Source organism: Somniosus microcephalus, chromosome 27 (assembly GCF_052327205.1).
Source record: "Somniosus microcephalus isolate GS21.2 chromosome 27, FLI_Smic_1.0, whole genome shotgun sequence".
Lineage (NCBI taxonomy): Eukaryota > Metazoa > Chordata > Chondrichthyes > Squaliformes > Somniosidae > Somniosus > Somniosus microcephalus.
In genome coordinates this window covers 27,688,289-27,700,318 of record NC_141013.1, presented here as the reverse complement: position 1 = coordinate 27,700,318, position 12,030 = coordinate 27,688,289, and the positions used below count along the sequence as shown (strand labels likewise).

Sequence of the window (12,030 nt, the reverse complement as noted above, 5' to 3'; positions counted from 1 at the left end):
TCTCCCCTTCTCACCTGAAGGCACGAGCTCATTTCCACAAGTACCCTCCAGTATGTCACCCAAGCGGCCATTTGTTTTGCACAGATCTAGGTGATGAGTATCGGTGGACTATGTGAAGGGCACCACACAACCCAGTCCAATCCTCTCCTCACCAAAAGGGTGAAATTCTTCCTGCTGATAATATTAACGAAAACATTCGCACAAGAATAAAATGCGGGATTTCCCGTTTTCCACTCGTGGCAATTTTTTCAGTCAAATTATCAGCAGAAGGCATTTCATTTCCTGGGTGTCCAGACATCTGGACTTTCCACCAGGAATCACTGGATGACAATCAGAAGCAAACAGGCTGGTTTTTGTCCTCCTTTGCCTAGGAGCACTAAGGCCAATCATTTCATCCCTACTAGTTACCCTGGCTGCGATTACTGAACTCAGGATAGATCAAGGACAGAACCTAGGCCTCTCCCGGTCTGGTTGGCTCACTTCTGCACTGTGCAGTACCCACTGAGCCATCAGGGAAACTTTTCCATAACTCATCTTTTACAGAGTAAGTTTCTGCTGCTTATTTTGCAATCTGCAGACATCTTTTCATCCAAAATCAAAGACAAAATCAATTAGCAAAAGGAATTTAATCATCAGCCTTTTTAAAATTAAAAAAATGAAGGCACCAAACTGATGAATAAAAAAAGGCAAAATACTGCAGATGCTGGAGATCAGAAATATAAACAGAAAATGCCAGAAATACTCAGCGGGTCTTCCAGCATTTTCTGTTTATAAACTGATTAATAAGGACAAAGTGGCAACATTTGGACAATATTTCAGTGCTAAGGAACATGACTGACGCTGGTGATTAATTATGTTAGCAACAGCACAATGGGAATATCCAAATTAATTTATAGTTAATGTATAAATAAAAAGGTTCATAAACATTTACTGAACTTAAAAGCCTACTTCAGGCATTCGACAAATAAAGAATAAAGGATAGACAAAGCATACCTTACAGATAGAATGTTGTACTTCCGATCAACACATTGCCATGTTACCCTCCCATTATCATAATTATTGTAATATGGTATGCTATATATACTTCAGCCTCCTGTCATTAAGCTCTTTCCGATCCAAAAAATTGTGTTTTTCAGCAAGCAGTATGTAAAAGCCTTTATCCCATGTTGGATTTTGTTCGTCAAATGAAGTATTGTGGTGCAGTTGAGAATTATGAAACAGAATATTAACAGATAAATAAATGACTCATGTTGAATCCTATGAAAAATTTTTAAAAATCACACCTGAATCCCTGTGAAAAACAAGAATTCACTTCAATGAGTGTGGCAACAAATCCATCTGAAAAAAGTGATAATCTCCACGCAAAAAAAAAATTACAAGCCCCTATGTAAAAAAAAAAGTAGCAAATCAAACTCCTGTGATGAGGAGGGTGTTGCATTGAGCTGTGTGAAGAATGGAAACATCTGTGAGAGCCTCGGAGATGACAGTATAAAGATTCATCTGTTTCCAGTGAGACCAAGGTGGCACATTTATGTGAATAATGGTTTGTAGCGCTAAATCACACTGAGGCAGTTAGAGTCAAACTCATTTCCAGCATTACTGTATTGTAATAAATCCTTCTAAGAAATAATATTATTTTAAAAATTCACAATGCAAGAGCACTGCGGCAAATAATTGCAAGGGATGAGAATATCAAAGTGCATCCCTTAGACAAGCAATATGACGGCAGTGAAAATATGCCACAAGTGTGAGCATCATGTGCAGCACCGAGTCACGCTGATAAATAAATGTCATTTTGGTGGTGAGAACTTAGAGGGTTGTGACAAGTTGCAAGTACTCAAGAAAAAGCTTGCAGTCAAGTTTGTAAAAAAAAAATTCAGCCAGTGCTTGAAAGCACAGCTGTTTTATTTTCATTTCTTAGTCTAATATCCCCCACCCTAGTTATATGGTTCTCAGTTATGACACTGTCTTTCTCATAATGCGACTAGCTCTGCAAACTCTATTTTCCGATCGGAGGCTTCATGCGTGCGGAGGCCCCCGATCTGGAAAAAATCTACGCCCTTACCTGAGGGCTCCCGAGGTCTGGCCATTTCCGCTCCTGGGCCTCTCCACGACAAAATGCGCAGGGCCCACGTATCCCAGGGGCGCAAGCGGTTCGCAAGCGTCCCTGGGATCACGAGGGCCATGGGGAACCAATGGAAGAAGGGAATCTCCCTTCATACACTTGACAGGTAGACCTGTCAAAAGTATGAATGGGGATCACTGAAAAAAGACATCCAAACATTAAATACATTTTTAAAAAACCATCACGTTTTGAAAATGAGTTAAAATTACATTAAATTAAATATTTTAAACAAAAATTACATTTTTTGAAAAAAATAATTGAAGTTTTTTACAGGGCTAAAAATAAACACCTTTTTTAAAAGTATTTTAAAATTATAAATGAGTGAAAAAAAAATTTTTGTTACTTTTTTAAACTCTTATGCTGGTAAAAGCAGGCCTTATCAGGCGTAAGATTTTTAAGGGATTTCAGCGGGCGGAGGTTCTGCAGAAAGCAGGATTCTTGACAGATCGGAAATGCCGGTTTTCAGCGCATGCGCACTTGCGAGGTCCCTACAGGTGTGTACACAGCTCGTACACACCCGTAGGCATCAGAAATTACAGGCCAATATAAGACATTCGCTTTAATATATTAAATAAGAATTGTAAAACACTTACGTTTTGACTCCCAGAACATCTTTTAAGCTCAAGGGCTGACTCATCCTCCTGGAAATGAGGAGTAACAATAGTAGGTAAGTTTCTTTTTGCCTGCTCATCTATGTTTCCCCCATCTCATAACATCTGCATCTAAAAATGAGGATCAACGACCTCCTCCTAGGTTTCTGGCAATGTCTCTACATGAAACCAGGCAACACAAGACAGGATTCCACCCCAGTGTCCTGCCAAGATATATCCCTCAACCAATATCATTAAAACAGATTATCTGGTCATTCGCACATTGCTGTTAGTCGGACCTTGCTGTGCTACATTACAACAGTGACTACACTTCAAAAGTACTTGCATTGTTCCAATGAAGCTCAGCGTAAGCTCAAGGAACAGCAACTCATCTTTCGATTAGGCACTCTACAGCCTTCTGGACTCAACATAGAGTTCAACAATTTCAGATCATAACCTCGGCCCCTATCATATCCACACTTTTTGTCCGTGTCTTTTGTTCTTCTCTCCCACAGGGCAGCTGTCTTTCATTCTGCCAGCGCAATTCACACTTCATCTAGAGCCATCCTTTGTTTCTTAACCTGTCCCATTACCATCTCCTCTCGCCTTGAATGTCTCTTAATGTCTCTTAACCTCTCCTGCCTTCTATCCTATCACAGACCTTCGCTTTTGTTCTTTCATCCCCTCCCCCCTTTCCCAGCCCCTACACTTGCTTAAAAATCTGTTCCATTTCCTGCTTTTTTCCAGTTCTGACCACCACCTTCTCAAGGGCAATTAGGGATGAGCAATAAATGCTGGCCTTGCCAGCAAGGCCCACATTCCATGAATTAATAAAACAAAACTACAAATAGCAACCAGTCGGGATCACTATACAGTAATCAAGAGTAGGAATCATGACCCATGCTGTGCCTGACCTGGAACATTCTCATACTAACACTGGATGCCAAAAGTGGGAAAATTACCCATTTCAAAAAATGACATATGTTACTTTGAGTAAAAAGAAATCACTTAAGCAAATATAAAATGCAGTATATTATTATGTGACCTGTGTTTTATATATTTTCAATATCATACAAACTATAACATAACATTGCCTCGTACCTCTGCATTATCTGTAGTTTAAAATGGTCCGCCTTTCGTTGGGCTTCAAGCTGCTGAACTTGTGCTGCTAGATCTTTCCTTATGGTCTGAAAATTGCTCACTGTGATTTAAAAAAAATTGATGCTACAGAAAATCTTTGCATATGAATTTTGAAATTATGGCCAAGGAATTAATTTTAGCAATAAGGCTTATGCTGGCAGTATTTGTGTTATTGTCCAGTAAAGTGTGCACATTTCTCACTTAATTTTAAATTACTGCTAACACATAGAGGATACCATGTACAAAATGCACTTTCTGTTTGCATTCTGCTAGTTGTGCTCGTTGTTGGTGTACCAAGTTGGGCGGATCATATGTCAAGTGTTGCATCAAATTAAAATCTTCAATCAGTTCTGTCACTGCAATATATTTTGAGTGATGTTCCAGAAAGAAAGAAAGAGAAAAGAAAGAAAGAAAGAAGGAAAGAAAGGAAGGAAAGAAGGAAGGAAAAAAGAAAGACTTGCATAGCATCTTTCACGACCACTGGACGTCCCAAAGTGCTTTACAGCCAATTAAGTACTGTTTTGAAGTGTAGTCATTGTTGTAATGTAGGAAACGCGGCAGCCAATTTGCACACAGCAAGCTCCCACCAGCAGCAATGTAATAATGACCAGATGATCTGTTTTAGTGATGTTGATTGAGGGATAAATATTGGCCAGGACACCCTGCTCTTCTTCGAAGTAGTGCCATGGGATCTTTTATGTCCACCTGAGAGAGCAGACGGGGCCTCAGTTGAACAGCTCATCTGAAAGATGGCACTTCCGACAGTGCAACACTCCCTCACTACTGCACTGCAGTGTCAGCCTAGATTTTTGTGTTCCATCTTCCCACAGTGGGTTTGAATCCACAAGCTTTCTGACTCAGAGGTGAAGGTGCTACCAGCTGAGCCACTGGCTTACACACTTATAGGCCTGTGTGTCAGTGACTACGTAGGAAAACTAGACATGACAGGACCACGATGACCCGACCCGAGTTCCAGGAAGGCCTCCAACTTCACCATCCTCCATTTCCTTTATGATATCCTGGGTGGCCTTCTCAAAATGAGTTAAGGTTTTTTTATTACCTTAAACCTCCTCCAATCTGCTCCCTTCTATGAGGTGACATCTCATTCTGCAAGCAGAGAAGTAAAGAAAGAACTTGCATTTATGTCCTCAGGCTGTCACAAAGATCTTCACAGCCAATCAAGTACTCTTGAAGTGTAGCCACTGTTGTTATGTAGGCAAAAGCAGGAGCCAAATTGCACACAGCTAGGTTCCACGGCAGCAATGTGATAAAAGACCGTGGGGGAGAAATTCGGTATCGCCCCGTTTGGGGCGCAATTATCAGCCGGCCCAAAGTTTAGCGCTTGGCGCTAATTATCGCCTCCGGCTGCAAACTTGGCTTTTATCGCCCCTGGAGGTGATTTGAGCGCGAAATCAGGCGCTACACACCTCTCTTAAGGTGCTAACGCCGAGGAGTGAGGCGCTACCTCAGAGCGCTGGCGAAGCTCAGGTGATGTCAGTTAGCGATGGAACACAGACTGGCGCTGGCCAGTTCTTAAAGGGGAGGGTCGATCTTGCATTCCAGCCACACCCTGCTCATTGCAGCCTTGAATCTCAGCTTGGAGAGACCTGTACATCAAATCTGATGGAAAGAAAAATGGAGAGGCCCAGGGAAAGAGCTCAGCGCTTCAGCGGCCGGGCCTTGGTGGCTCTGGTTGGCGCAGTGGAGCGCTGAAGATCAATACTCTACCCACAGAGTGGCAGGAGGCCATTGTCACGTGAATACAGAAGAGTGTGGAGGGAGGTGGCTCAGCACGTCTCCTCCAGGAGCATGGTGCCCAGGACCCACACCCAATGTCGGAAGAAATTCAACGACCTCACTCAGGTGGTCAGGTTGAATGTCTGCTTTTCAATACCTCTACATCCCTCCATCTCAACTTCACTCAGTGCCCAGAGGGTTTAAGAACCCCAAATGCCCAACACTCATCCAAGACCTATGGCCATCTCACAAAACACACATGCACATTCCACACCTTGCATGCATTAAGGGCCATTCAACTATGGGAGGCACATCAGGCAAGCACATGGCTGCATACATTAAGGGCCATTCAACTATGGGAGGCACATCAGACAAGCACATGGCTGCACATTCACTCAGATGCTGTCCTTTTTCTTGCAGGCCAAGCTATCTCATAACAGGCGCCACCAGCACCGGACGGGTGGAGGATTGGCTGAGCTGCAGACCCTCAGTGATTTGGAGGCACGCGTGCACAAAATCGTTGCCAGCCAGGTGACAGCATTGATTATCATCACTGGATGGTCCTTTTCTCCCTACATAAACTGTAGAGTTAGATTAGCTGGCTGGGATCAGTAGGAGCTTCACATTCCACACCTGCTTTTCTGTCATCTCCCCCCCACCCCCCCAACCCCCCCAACCCGCCCCCCCGTCACCACCACCACCCCCATGTATATTTGGTCATGTTCACAGATAAGACCTGCTTCAAATGCAGTGTTGCACTGCTCTTTTGGAGCTAAATTTTAAACAAAGCAAAGCCAACTTGTAGCCCATTCAATCCCCCTCATTTCCTTCTTATTTTTTTGCTTTGCTTTCCCTCTCCTGAAGATGTTGAGCAATATTTATCCCTCAATCAACATCACTAAAACAGATCATCTGCTCATTATCACATTGCTGTTTGTGGGAGCTTGCTGTGTGCAAATTAGCTGCCGCGTTTCTTATATTACAACAGTGATTAAACTTCAAAAAGTACTTCATTGACTGTAAATTGAGACATCCTGAGGTTGTGAGAGATGCTATAGAAATGCAAGTCTTTCTTTTTTGCTCTTCGACTACATATTTTGAGGTATGCTCCTTAATATTAAATCAAGAGAATTAGTCATTGACTGGGCTAAAGAATGAGCTTTCTAAAATGCTCTTAAAAACTGTTGCTCTTTGTGGCTATTTTAAACAAATAAATTACCAGACTCTTACCAGTTTGTCTATTCAACATGGCAATGCTGAACTAAAAAATACAAAAGTGCTTTACTTACCCATTATTCCCACAATTATATTTCTGAATATGAAGGAGCCAATCAGAATCCAGGACATTATATAAATCCCAGTTGCAATTTTGTCAACTTCCTGTACTTTCCATATATCTATGAGCAGAGCATACCAATGGTCCAAGGTAAATAGCTGGAAAAGGGTCTGGAATGTATGCAAGATACCACTGGTAAAAATAATCAAAATAAAATAAAGCTACTTGTTTTCTATTACATAATATTAATGCAAACAAAAATATATATTTCTTGCCCCCAATTTTTCTTCCCTTATATGTCATTGATCATCTTCCTGCTTTTCACTGTTCTTATCTTCATCAATTGTTGAACTAACCAAGAAAGTTAAAAGTCAGACAACAGTTGTACTGCCTTCCTTTAGGAATTTATGTTAGTTTTCAAGTTAACTCAGGGGTTTGAGTAATTTGGGTCGATTCCCATTGTGTGCCGCCACCTAGTGGATATTTGGTACCTAGCAAGTACAGTAAAGCGCAGTAAAGTAAAATTGCTGTAAAGTAAAATTGCTGTATATCACAAGACCTGCAGCTCGACACATGGTGTTGCAGTTATTTTCTTGTTACGCTTCGGCCTTGGACACTATTTGTCTGTAAGTACTTGAGAATGTTATAGATGATTAGTGTACACTATATTTTGCAGAAAATGTTTAGTTTGTAACCTTTCTCTGTAAGCAAACCTACACAGCTAGCCGTGAATTGCTCGCTCTCTGTATCTAGCTGGTTAACTTGTAGCTGTATTTTGATGCACTATGTACAGGGCTAATTTAAAGTGAATGCCTTTCAGTTTGCTAAATGTATATTCACAGTAAGCTGTGTTTTCACCGTGTTTTGGTAAGTTACATGCCGAATGTACTGTGTTGCTCACGCTTACCTAAGTTTGTGTATGCATATCAGTTATGTGCTTGTGTACTAATGTATGCTTCCACTTCTGTATTGTATTTCAGTTTCACAATAAGAATCTTTCAGTAAAGTTTACAAGAAAAGTCAAGCCTTGTGATTTTTATGGGAAGGTATCAAGTTGTTAGCTACCTGTCTAGCTCTGCATAGGAACGCGCTGCAAGGGCAGAATAGTGAAAAGACAACAGCACAGCGGGCTCAAGAAGATACCACCCAGCTACCATGAGTCTACGCTCAGGAAGACAATATACCATAGAGGACGTCGATCAGCCAACCGAGAAGCATGAGCCTCTTCGAACAAATGATGCCAAGTCACAGTCCTCTAAAGCATCCTCTAGATCATCTCGGCGGTCCAGCAGACCGTCGTCATCGACAGCTTCTGCAGCCTTCAGCCTTCAAAGCACATGCCAAGGCAAAAGCTGCCCAGGCTCAATTGTCCTTCGCTGAAAAAGAAGCTAGTGTGATGAAGCAGAGAGCTGACCTCGACGCTAGTCTCCACATTCTCCAAAGCCAGAGAGCTGCCGCTGCCGCTGAAGCTGAAGCTGCAGCTTATGAAGAAGGCGAGGAGAACGAAGGCGGGGAGCACAGCCATGAACCATATGTTCTAGAACAGCCCCTCAGTCCAGTGCAACGTACAAGTGAGTATGTCCAACAACACTCCAAATTGTTCTTCAAGGAAACATCCAGGTATCTCGACGCAGAACCAGCCACTCACCACAGTAACAAACAGCCTGTTTTCGGAGACACTGAGCTTAAAAGAGAAGAAACAAGTAAGACTTACCTGCAGAGACCTCCACAGCACTCGGCCAATCCAGCCAAGCAGTCCTTACCCGAGCCACAAGGTGCACAAGACCTCGCTAGGTACCTCATCCGCCGAGAATTGTTAAGTTCAGGTCTTCTAGAATTTGATGACCGTCCTGAAAATTATTGGTCATGGAAAGCATCCTTCCTGAGTACCACCAAGGACTTGAATCTGTCAGCCAGAGAAGAACTAGATTTGATGACAAAGTGGCTCGGAGCTGAGTCGTCAGAACAGGCGAGGAGAATTCGCTCAGTGCATGTCCGCAATCCCACAGCAGGCCTCAACCTGGTTTGGCAACGCCTCGAAGACTGTTATGGGACACCAGAAGCTATTGAACATGCACTGCTTAAGAAGATTGAGGACTTTCCGAAGCTAACCAACAAAGATAATGTCGAGCTTCGAGAACTGGGTGACATTCTCCTCGAACTGGAGTGTGCTAAGGGAGAAGGTTACCTGACAGGCCTCTCATATTTGGATACAGCTCGTGGGGTAAACCCAATAGTGGAAAAGCTCCCCATCAACCTTCAAGAGAAATGGATAGCTAAGGGATCCAAGTACAAGGAGGACTACGGAGTAGCATTTCCTCCCTTCTCTCTCTTCTCCAGGTTTGTCCAACAACAGGCAAAGGTGAGGAACGATCCAAGTTTCACTTTCTCCACCTCCAGCAGTTACGCTCCTTCGAGAACAGAGAAACCCACAAACTACAGCAACAAAGCCTCTGTGAGCGTGCACAAAACAGATGTTCCAGCCGAACCCTCAGTCAACCAATCCAGTTCTGCTGGGAATAAAGTGGATGACCCAGATCGTCAGTGTCCAATACGCAAGAATCCCCACCCACTCAAAAAGTGTTGAAGCTTTAGAGGCAAGCCTATTGATGAGCGCAAATCATACCTGAAAGAGAATTGCATCTGCTTCAGGTGTTGTGGGTCAACTATGCACATGGCAAAAGACTGCAAGGCGACAATCAAGTGCTTCGAGTGCAACAGTGAAAAACACATCGCAGCCCTGCATCCAGGTCCTCCTCCTTCGACCACCGTGAGTGCTGCGGTCGACAAAGAGGATAGCGGGGAGCAAAGCGAAAGCGCATCTTCTTCAGTCACCTCCAAGTGTACAGAGGTATGTGGAAATGCAAGCAGCCCACGCTCATGCTCCAAAATCTGCTTGGTTAAAGCGTATCCTGCAGGGAGAAAGGAGAAGGCAATCAAGATGTATGCAGTGCTTGATGAGCAAAGTAACAAGTCTCTAGCGAAGACAGAATTCTTCAATCTCTTTGAAGTCAAGGCCAGCGCAGCTCTGTACACGCTAAAAACCTGTTCAGGGACAACAGAGACTACGGGTAGGAGAGTTGGCAACTTCATGATCGAGTCCATGGATGGGAAACTACAGCTTCCCCTCCCCACCTTAATTGAGTGTGACATGATGCCAGATGATAGGACGGAAATTCCCTCCCCAGAGGTCGCACGCCATCAGCCCCACCTACAGCCAGTTGCCAACAAGATTCCAGCTGTGGACCTGGACGCTCCAATCCTCCTGCTCTTGGGAAGAGACATCTTAAGGGTGCACAAGGTGCGTGAGCAAATCAACGGGCCCCACAATGCTCCTTATGCGTAGCGGCTTGACCTGGGATGGGTCCTCGTGGGTGGAGTTTGCTTGGGAACAGTCCACAAACCAACGGATGTCAACGTCTATAAAGCAAACGTCTTGCACAACGGTCGCACATCCTTTCTCAGCCCATGCCCAAACAGGATCCAGGTAAAGGAAGACTACGATGGCATGACGCAGCATCATAGGTCAACCTCCTCTGCCTGTGAGGAAGAGGCAGGCCTCACTGTGAGCACAGACAGCCTAGGATGCTCAGTGTTTAAAAGGTCCAAGGATGATGACAAGCCAGCACTATCCATGGACGACAAAGCTTTCCTAACCATCATGGGTGAGGAGGTTTACCAGGACGATGGACACAGCTGGGTGGCACCCTTACCATTTCGCTCTCCTAGACGCCGTCTTCCAAGTAACAGGGAACAAGCTATGAAGCGCCTCTGCTCACTCAGGGGAACACTGGAGAAAAGGCTAGAAATGAAGGGCCATTACATAGAGTTCATGCAGAAGATGCTGGACAACGACCAAGCCGAGCCTGCTCCACCTCTGGAGGAAGGTAAAGAACACTGGTACCTGCCAACATTCGGTGTGCATCACCCACAAAAGCCGGACCAGTTACGAGTTGTGTTCGATTCAAGTGCTGAATGTGAAGGAGCGTCTCTGAACGATGTACTCCTCAGTGGCCCAGACTTGAACAGCACCTTGTTGGGAGTTCTTCTGCGGTTCTTCATCGTCCGAGAAGACCACAGGGACTATCTCCGCTACCTCTGGCATGAGGACAACGACATCAACAAGAATGTGGTGGAGTACAGGATGAAGGTCCACGTGTTTGGAAACAGCCCTTCACCTGCTGTGGCCATCTACTGCATGAAGCGAGCCACTCAGAAAGGTGAGCAAGAATATGGCTCCGATGCGAAGCATTTTGTTGAGAGACAGTTCTATGTTGACGATGGTCTCACCTCGGTTACCACACCTGAAGAAGCAATAGATCTCCTGACAAGAACCAGAGAGATTGAGGGGGTGACTAGGTGTGTGGATGAGGGTAACGCAGTGGATGTGGTATACATGGATTTCAGTAAGGCCTTCGATAAAGTCCCGCACAGGAGACTGGTCAAGAAGGTAAGAGCCCATGGAATCCAGGGTGCCTTGGCACATTGGATACAAAACTGGCTTAGTGGCAGAAGGCAGAGGGTGATGGTCGAAGGTTGTTTTTGTGACTGGAAGCCTGTGGCCAGTGGGGTACCACAGGGATCGGTGCTGGGTCCCTTGCTGTTTGTGGTCTACATTAATGACTTGGATATGAATGTAAAGGGTATGATCAGTAAGTTCGCGGATGATACAAAAATTGGTAGGGTGGTAAATAGCGAGGAGGGTAGCCTCAGTCTGCAGGACGATATAGATGGGTTGGTCAGATGGGCGGAACAGTGGCAAATGGAATTTAACCCGGAAAAGTGCGAGGTGATGCACTTTGGGGGGACTAACAAGGCAAAGGAATACACAATGAATGGAAAGACCCTAGGCAAGACGGAGGGGCAGAGGGATCTGGGTGTGCAAGTACACAGATCCCTGAAGGCGGCGGAACAGGTGGATAAGGTGGTAAAAAAGGCATATGGGATACTTGCCTTCATTAGCCGAGGCATTGAATATAAGAGCAAGGAGGTTATGATGGAGCTGTATAAAACACTGGTTAGGCCACAGCTGGAATATTGTGTGCAGTTCTGGTCGCCACACTACAGGAAGGATGTGATCGCGTTAGAGAGGGTGCAGAGGAGGTTCACCAGGATGTTACCAGGGCTGGAGCGCTTCAGCTATGAAGAGAGACTGGGCAGGT

The 12,030-nt window shown here is 44.5% G+C and overlaps 1 protein-coding gene across 1 annotated transcript in view; it reads right to left on the bottom strand.

Moving 5' to 3' along the window:
• Positions 1 to 12,030, bottom strand: part of LOC147100099 (cation channel sperm-associated protein 2-like) — a 65,747-nt gene that overhangs the window by 3,939 nt on the left and 49,778 nt on the right. The window contains exons 8-10 of the mRNA XM_085968983.1: positions 6,882 to 7,060; positions 3,817 to 3,916; positions 2,719 to 2,766 (exon numbers count right to left, since the gene is read on the bottom strand). Of these exons, the coding sequence (XP_085825109.1) occupies positions 2,719 to 2,766; positions 3,817 to 3,916; positions 6,882 to 7,060 (327 nt within the window). The remainder of the gene's footprint in view (positions 1 to 2,718; positions 2,767 to 3,816; positions 3,917 to 6,881; positions 7,061 to 12,030) is intronic.